General features: G+C 36.3%; 1 protein-coding gene across 2 annotated transcripts; it reads left to right on the top strand.

Annotated features, from left to right (window-relative positions):
* LOC109226910 (TSL-kinase interacting protein 1) lies at window positions 1,343-7,574 on the top strand. 2 transcript variants are annotated; one of them, XM_019391825.1, is made up of 8 exons: window positions 1,343-1,429; window positions 3,823-3,949; window positions 4,051-4,268; window positions 4,349-4,590; window positions 4,670-4,895; window positions 6,059-6,838; window positions 7,044-7,163; window positions 7,265-7,574. In XM_019391825.1, the coding sequence occupies exons 2-8, from the start codon at window positions 3,844-3,846 to the stop codon at window positions 7,355-7,357; spliced, it is 1,785 nt and encodes a 594-aa protein (XP_019247370.1). In that variant the 5' UTR covers window positions 1,343-1,429; window positions 3,823-3,843; the 3' UTR covers window positions 7,358-7,574. The 2 variants fall into 2 exon arrangements, with proteins under 2 accessions (XP_019247370.1, XP_019247369.1); XM_019391824.1 differs by having other exon boundaries at window positions 1,369-1,485.

Below are 9,236 nucleotides of genomic sequence, written 5' to 3'. Positions count from 1 at the left end.
AACGGAGCACCCTTCTGGGTTAGCCTGGTCATAGGTGCTACAATAGATGAAAATCCCTGAACAAATCAACAGTAATAACCCACCAAGCTAAGAAAACTGCGGATCTCTGTAGTTGAGGATGGTCTAGGCCAACTCTGTATTGCTTCTACTATCTTCGAATCCACCCTTATCCCCTCACTAGATACTACGTGACCCAAGAATGCCACGGAATCCAACCAAAACTCACATTTCGAGGACTTAGCATATAACATCTTTTCTCTTAAAGTCTGAAGTACTGTCCTCAGGTGCTGCTCATGATCTTCCCAACTCCGGGAATATACCATAATGTCATCAATAAAGACAATGACGAATGAGTCAAGATATGGCCGGAATACACTGTGCATCAAATACATGAAGGTTGTTGGGACATTGGTCAGCCCAAATGACATAACAAGGACTCGTAATGATCATACCGAGTCCTGAAGGCAGTCTTCGGATATCTGGCTCTCGAATCTTAAACTGATGATAGCCTGAACGCAAATCAATCTTAGAAAACACACGAGCACCCTGTAACTGATCAAACAGGTCATCAATACGAGGAAAAGGATAACGGTTATTCACTGTAACCTTGTTCATCTGGCGATAATCAATACACATGCGCATAGAACCATCCTTCTTCTTCACAAACAAGACAGGAGCACCCCAAGGTGATACACTTGGCCGAATGAAACCCTTATAGGGACGCCTCCAAATCCGTTCCGATAGCCCTATAGGGACGGCTAGTGTATCTATTGCCACGATTTTGGAAGGGTTGCCATAGACCTAATTTCTAGCAGTGTGTATCGTATTGTTACTTTAAATACAATATTTGTTTTGATTGATACTTAAATCTTAATGTATCGTATCGTTAAATTCGTCGTCACATAATGACGAAAAGTGTCACTTTATAGAACGACCTTTAATTTGGTGTGGTCGCGTCGTTACTTTTTCTTTTTTCTCATCTTACCCTTTCTTATTATTAAATAATCTTATTTTATTTTTTATCTTACCTTTTTATAAAATAATTCTACCTCGTATATTATTATTTTTTATTTATAATATTATGAGTTTTTTAAAATATTTTTGTGTATGATATTATGAAACAACGACAAACGATTCAATCTTTCCAATCATTGTATACATCAAAACGATATAATATAATATAATATTACACGATACATTATAAAACGATACATAACCATCCAAACGAGCCGTAAAGGAGAAAGAGAATACTAAAGGCCGAAGTCATTAAAACGTGGCTAAATTCTATAATTAGTAGTCTTTTGGGCCACTATAAGGCCTAGTCATAGAGTCTGGGCTTTGTACCACCACGCACAAAGGAAGGCCAGCTAAACATGCAACTGGATGATTGAAAAAGCGCTAAAAATCTTTCATCAGCTAAACGTGACTGGTGAGTTTGTTTTTCTCTCTCAAAATCTCATTCCCGCCCACTATTCGTATTTCCAGGCAAGCTTGAATTTTTCTCTTTCATCTTTATATTTAGTTTAATTTTATTATTGAGTCCGCTCAGAGTTTGAATCTATTGAATGAAGTGTAATTCGAAGATCTGAATTTGAATTTTCTTCAATCGGAAGTGTTATGTGTATATCTACGTTGTTAATTTGTTTGTATCTATTAATGCTTAATCGAAGATCAAAAACCCTAGTTTTTTATGCAAATTTGAACCTGCCCTTCGGAATTTGAAGAATTTCGATTGGAATCGACATGAAAATGTCTCTGTTGGTTCAACCGATAGATGTAATTCAGTCTGTATTTATTTATGGCTGGTGGTGTTCGGACCAGTTTACACACCTCGACTATTCCACCGGTTTCCTGCTACCTTCTACCAGCACAGGTACCGGAGCTCGCCAAGGCTTAGACAGATAGGAAAAAATCACCTAGTGCTTTTTGCCTCCGTTGAGATTTGAACTTGAGACCTTATGGTTCTCATCCCATTTCATTGATCATTAGGCACGCCCTTAGGTGCTCATGCAATTCAACTTTTCAGTCCTTGTTTCTTTTTTTTTTTTTTGGAAGAGGTGTAAGGAGAAAAGAGAAGGAACTTGATGCCTGTGGTCACAGTTAATTCTCTCTCCGTCCCATTTTATTTGATGCTGTTTGATTAGATGTCGATTCTAATATGTTAATTTGACTTATGTATTACTCCCTCCGTTTTAATATATGTGGAATAGTTTGCCAGGATACTAATTTTAACAAAACTTTTGAAACTCGTCATAATATTTATGTGACCATAAGACTTTTTTAAATTTGTGGTTTTAAACTTGTCGTAAATATTTTGTGTCATTAAGGCTATTGGAAGTCTAAGTTAAATTGTTTTCAAAGTTGGAAAGCTACTATTCTTTTGAGACGGAACAAAACAGAAATATTTCTACATAAACTAGACGGCGTGGGAGTATATCAGTTGTAATGAGAGTTAGTTTGATAGAGAAAATATCACGTCAAAATAAAAAAAGCAATTTGTGCTGCTTCGTTTTCTTTGAATCTCAATTTGCCACTTTAGAATTGAAAGATTTTCAATTGGAATTTGGTATGAGAATATCTCTCTTGTTTCTTTCCATTGATGTGATTCAGTTTTGTTATAACTTGCTTCTTAAAGAAAACAGTAATTTGGTAATTTCTTGCCCTTTAGCTGGAAGATGTTAAAAATAAGGAAAGAGGAGAAGGAAAATGTTGTCTGCTAGTGAGAAGAAATACTCAATTGCGCCGTCTATTTAACAGTGTTTAATTGGACCCTGACTTAAATGTTACGGTGGTTGAGAAATTAGTTTGATAGAGAAAAGCATCACTTCAAAGTTCAAAATTTGAATTCTTGAAAGTTGTAAAAATGATTTAGAATAAAATTATCTGCAAAATAATGTCAGATGTTTTAGGACATTTTAAAATAAAAAGACTATCACATTAATTAGGACTATGAGAGTAGAAGAAGAGTTACTTGAACAAGGTTCATAGAAGTCGGCTTTGCATGAGATTCAGTAGGTATTTCTCTCTGTTGCAATTTAAAGCTTTAGTTTCATCCTCTAAATTAGAATGGGAGCCTTGGCGTAACTGGTAAAGTTGCTGCCATGTGACCAGGATGTCACGGGTTCAAGCCACGGAAACAGCCTCTTGCAGAGATGTAGGGTAGGGTTGCGTACAATAGACCCTTGTGGTCCGACCCTTCCCCAGACGCCGCGCATAGTGGGAGCTTAGTGCACCGGGCTGCCCTTTTTAGTTTCATTCTCTAAATGGAAAAGCTTTAGTCAGAAGACCGCGGGGCTTGAAAGTGTTCTAGATACAAGTATCGGAATTGATCCACAGATTATTGTTTAATATTCAAGTAGTAGCATTTTAGTGGAGAAAGTATAGGGTTATGAGAACTTGGAAAGGTGAGATAAATAACGCTAGGACTATATGCTTCATTTGCAGGTTTGGACAAGGTCAATGAAGAAGTATTTACCACCCATTATATATGTTCTTATTTTTTTATTGCTACAGTGTGTCTTTGAAAATCAGATGAGAGGAATCATCGCTAGACTTGCTGCTGGTGGAACTTGCTTGACTGAAAACACACTGCTTAATGTTGACTTTGGTTTTCCTTAATATTGTTTGAATTATTGACATTACAAGAAGTAGATGTTGATTTAATTCATTTGGTGCTTCTATAGGAACTGAATATTTCAAGTCTGCTGTTCTCAAAGATTTGATAAATGCCATGTCATACAAAATAAGAAGATTTGTTGAATGACATGTGATTTCTGAAGTAAAAATAAATGGAAATACTGAGTTTTTAAACTTCTTTTGCAGTGCAAGAAATTTAGCCGATCGATGAAGAGAAAGAAAAGTGAGGTTCATGAAAAATACAGTGACAAGGAGAATGTTGGATCAAAGAAAGCAACATGTAGGATTGGTCGGCAACATCTGAATGTAGCAGGTTTGGCAGCTGACATGAATCTGTAGACAATTGCTGATTGAGTTCCATTTTGTTTGGCTTATCTCTCAACTGGCATATGACTTTTCTTGTGTACTTCCCAGGGGAATGTAGAAATGTTTCAGCTGGGGAAAATGATGGGATTTTGCCCGGACAGGCTGCTAAAGTATCTAGCCAAATACTCCCCAGAAGGGTGACTTGTTCCCCTGTAACAAAAGGAGATGATGCAGCAGGGACTGGGAGTCAACAACTTGATTCCCATAAGAAGATTAAGCTACAGCTTTTTCCAATAAATAAAAGTACCCGACAGAGATTGGAGAAGGTATAACTCATGCATTAAATGAATAGAACTATGCGTAACGTGCACCAATTAAATCTTGATAGTTTTGGTATTTCTGGTAGGATGGCTGCAATCCATTCCAGGAACTTACTTTAAGTACTCACAAGAAGATATCATCAGTGATTAAGCACCTTAATACGAAGTGGAATTCTTCGAGTGTGGGGTTGGGGGAGCTCTTTCTATTCCCCTATAATATTAATACAGAAAACTTGGCATCAGAGAAGCGATGGAGCTCAAAAGATACCAACATTTCTGCAGGACAAGTGTATGCAGCAATAGAAAGTCCTGCCATTTTTCGCTTAAGGTTTTAGACTGGTCTGATTCCATTTTTTTGCATATAGCTCTTCAATCGAAAGGTTTTAATTTTGCTTCCAATTTCCTAGGTATGGCTGGTTTTCTGATGTTAAGCTTAAGGCTTCTGAGGTACCTGATATATCCCCTCCCTCTGGCACTCATTCACAATCAAGGGGTATTAAGAGAATTTTTGCTGCTGCAATGGACATTGGAAATGACAAAGTAGAAGGAGCTAAATTGAAAAATGAAGAGCTTAGTAAACCAATCTGCATGAATGAGCAGAAGATGCCTCTGAACATACCTGTTGATAATATGGCAAGTAATTATGTCTTTCTGGTTCTTTTGTTTAATATCTTGTTCTGTAAATCTTCTCAGTCGTTCAATCTAATGCCATTTACGATATTGCTGATTTTAGTTTGCTTCAGTTAGGAACTTATGCTGAAAAAGTTGAACATAAAACAAAATACTGCTGCCCCTTATATCTTGTGATTGCTGGGGTCTCTGGCAGCACTGCTGATACTGTTAACAGTTACCAGTTGCAAAAGCTTTAAGTAATTTATAAATGAGATCCCAGTGCATTAGAAATACCTCGCTACAGATATTTCTTCTTATGCGAATTAAAACTGATGTATAGTGGCTTGGGGAGAAAGAACTTGCAGGAAAGTAAAAAAATGTCCAGATTTAGTATGTTGTCAATGTATGAACAAATATATGTGGGCATACCCTATTAAATGCTGATCGGCTGGCAGTTAGGCACATCATTTGCTTGGGATGTCAAGTTTATTTCAAGTTTTACTGCAGTTCAAGGAAGTATGGGCTCAGGTGCCCGGTAAACTTCTCAAATTCCTATTTAAAATCCAATGTTAAAAAAATTTGACAAACTCGATAAAAGATGTACCTTTGCTCCTGTACCTCTGCATTCAGGCATTCCTAAGTGGGGGTTTTTTTATAAGCAGGCTTATCAAAGTGGATTCTGATACCTGTTTCCTTGGGATATCTAACCCTCTCAATTGGACTGTTTGTTTCCGAAAATACTCTATGGTGATTTGGATATTCTGAATCTGAAATTGGTATGCTTGTCCTGCAAGATGTATACAGCCCCGCATGCAGCATAAACTGACAACAGAAACAACCTAGGATATGTCGTGTTTATGTAACCTGTAGGCTGTGGCTAGGTCAAGCAAACCGCTGTCACAATAATTGGGGAAGACTCAATGCTCGAGATGTGTGCTTAAACAAAATTGGCATGTTTTTTTTTATAGGATGAAAATACAGATTAATTAATTGTTGAAATTGCCACAAAATTGGAGGTCCTTTACTGCATGTGTAAGATCAATTGTTAACGATTACCCTACCCTCTATGATTGTATTTTCATGTGTTCTAGAATCTAGCCTCCAGGACTGGTCTAACTAGATGATTTTTACTATCATAAATGGCTATATATGTCTTAAATTTGGTCCTTGATCCTCCTTTCTAGGTTGATGGAGCAAGAAAGCAAAATGTCCCTGCAAAGATGGTAAGTCCATGGGATGATATTTTCACCAACTTAAGCATTGGCGGATTGCTGTCTGAGGCATCTTTGCAAGGAAAGATCAACTCGGAAACTAAAATGGATTTGCAGCCAATCCAGTTTGTTTCTGATATTAGTGTTGGAGGCTTGCTGTCTGAAGTGTCTTTGCAGGGTAAGATGTCTACTGGAATGAAACAAGAGAACAGAGTGGGATTGCAGCCATCTTCATTTGCTTCGTTTATTAGCTCAGGAAGCTTCTTTTCTGAAGCATCTTCTCAAGGAAAGGTTAGTAACAATTTAGCTTCAAAAGGAAGCAAATCTGGATTGAAGGAAACGTCAGAGTATGGCCAGCACAGTGAGTCAAAATTTTCATGGGATTTTAATCTCACTAATTTGAGCATTGGAGGATTGCTATCTGAGGTGTCTCTGCTGGAAAAAGTAAAAAATCATGACCAAGGAACTGAGGGCAAACCAAGCTCACAACCTACGTCATCTTTTCCTGATTCACTTGATGCTTTTATAGCTGCCCGCCTAAATTCACACTCTGAAATTTCAAAGTCATCATCTCATGAATTGCACTCGTCTATCTTGGATGCTGAAGAGACATGCCATGCATTTCCAGTGCGTAAAATTTCATCAGGAAACGAAAATGCAACTACTTCGTGTGGAATAGATGGTCCTGGCAATTGTCACGAGTATACAAGATCGAAATCTTTCAGAATTCCATCATCCTCTAGCGCTCCTGAGGTTTGTTGCTCTACAATCTTTTCTGGTTTTCAGACTAAAAAAGCTTCATTTTAGCCATCATTAGTTTTTGGCTTTTGATAATATTGCTTCCATGTGATCAATTCTCAATGTGGAGCTTCCTAATCTTGCTTCCTTCATTATAACATAACTTCTTGATGTTCTTATGGAAGGATTGACGATTTCTTACATTCTGGTGTTGTTACAGCGCACAACTCAAAGTGTGATTGCACAAGATCAACCATCTCAGCAACCCAGGACACCCCTCATTTCCCGTCCAAGGGGGAGTTCTGAAGACAACAGCGTTGGCCTAAAGGGCATCAAATGGGTACTTTCCACTCTTTAACTAAACTTGTCTCCATTTGAAATTTTGCTTCTTGTCAAGGAACAGGAGAAGTTAACATACCCCTTTCCTATGTTTGTTTGCAGGAAGACTCTTTAGGACCATTTGATCTTGGAATGCCTATCTTACGACCGGTTAGCAGTGGAGACGGTGTTAGCCTCAGCGAGTTCATTAAATAACATATTTATGTAGTCTTGAACTGATACCATAGACACTAGGAAAATTTTCCTCAGCTCGAGGATCAAATTCTTGAACAGTTGAAACTCAAAAGTAAAATGATGCTGTGAATTGTCCATAAAAATAGCTAAAAGAACGATATTGTGAATTTTTTATTATCAAAGGCAGATGTATTTTCGTGTAATATTAGCCTTAAGTTGGGTTTTTCATTTTCTTCAATACCTAAGACAAGGACGTTGCAGTATCTTTCTTATGGAAGTTAAGATATGATAATGTGTAGAAAACAGTCACTGAACATGGTCGTGTTTGGATTGATAGGGATAACACAGAAAAAACTTAAATTTTCATTTGACATTAATGTACGAGTTTGCAATTTTCGTAATAAGAAGAAACTGTTGTTGCTGCGATCTGGTATTATGAAATCTTTGTTGAAGGGATTGTACTTCTTTTGTTGTCAATCACTTTTTCAGTTTGATATAGATTGTCTAATCTGATTCAATTGGAATTTCCTCTAACATAGTTTTATGATGAAGTATAGAAATCACCTTTTGAGCAGATAATTTACTATTATCTTAATGATATTGAGTAAGTTATGGTCAATTAATTTTACTGATTATCTAAAATATGAAAACTATTTGGAAATTCGGAAGGCCAAATACCAAGATAACCCTTTCAAACTTGTTAGCTAGTAATCACATAAATGTCTCAACTCGATGAAAATGTTTAGTAGAGTTACCTCGGTAGATTTACCTTTTGGCTACATATTCACATATAACAACTAAGATTGTATACTTAGTAAACCATTGATAGTCTAAATTTCTTGATTTCTTTTCTTGTAAATTCAAATCAAAGTTATTCCTCACAAATGAAAGACTCTTTCACCTGCTTTTAGCTCTACATACAAGTTATCCTTTAATAAACTCATACTTGAAGTAAAACTAATTCGAAATTTATACAAACACAAAGAACATTAACAGAAAAGTCGTTTCGCTCCGACTCATTTTGGAGTCAAATAAAGACAAAAAAAATATATGAGTGATCTAACACGATCATACACTCTCGAGGGTATGGAATGTCGTCTATGTTGGATTATGCGATCGAAATTAGGGGAAGGTCAATTCAATTCTCAATTACGTTGCATTTAAGCATACGTGGAACGCAAAGACTACTCTATTGCCGGGTACGAACTCTTCTATAATTACAATCATCGAGGAGTCGGCAAGAAATATCATATGCCTTTTATTATATTTATAACTGATAATGGTGGAATTTTAGATTTCCATGATGCATAAGATGATAAAATTTGGCGTATCCTAACTGCAGGCCTAAAGAAAAGTCTCATTATTATTTATTTTAAGTCTTATATTTTGAAACGATGAAGTTGCATCTTTGCAAAAACAAGTATTCAAGATACAAAATCTCGATTCGTTCAGTTGCATCTTTTCAATATTTTGACTTACAAATAGCCAAAATATTGTAATTTCTCCTTTCTTAATTTCTTTACCTTATTTTAATTATTATTTACTCAGTTACTCCAAGAATTGGATCCGTAATCCCTTTGATTATTTCAATTTTGCCATTTTATATTATTTGACTAAGTAGATTTTATATTATTTGACTAAGTTTCTACCTGTATCCCTTTGATTGCTCCAGTTTTGTCCATTATGCTTCTTTTTGGATACATTTACATAAAATATACTCCCTCTTATTAAAATATAGCAATGGAACAGTAATTTTCTCAATAACTCAGCTCGGAATGTAGTGGCAACAATGGCGGATGCTCATATCTGCAATCTCAAAGTTGCATGACAATGGAGGAGGAACATTCTAGAATATATCGATTTCATTGCTTCTGAAAATGTTAAACTTCACTACACACAT

This window comes from Nicotiana attenuata, chromosome 6 (genome assembly GCF_001879085.1).
Source record: "Nicotiana attenuata strain UT chromosome 6, NIATTr2, whole genome shotgun sequence".
NCBI classification, from domain to species: Eukaryota; Viridiplantae; Streptophyta; class Magnoliopsida; order Solanales; family Solanaceae; genus Nicotiana; species Nicotiana attenuata.
This window is presented reverse-complemented; position numbering and strand designations above follow the sequence as displayed.

Coding starts and splice junctions, on each gene's coding strand:
- LOC109226910 (XM_019391824.1), top strand. CDS start 1,384: ATGATTGAAAAAGCGCTAAAAATCTTTCATCAGCTAAACGTGACTGGT. Junction 3,950..4,050: donor GCAACATCTGAATGTAGCAG/GTTTGGCAGCTG, acceptor TGTACTTCCCAG/GGGAATGTAGAAATGTTTCA. Junction 4,269..4,348: donor CCCGACAGAGATTGGAGAAG/GTATAACTCATG, acceptor TATTTCTGGTAG/GATGGCTGCAATCCATTCCA.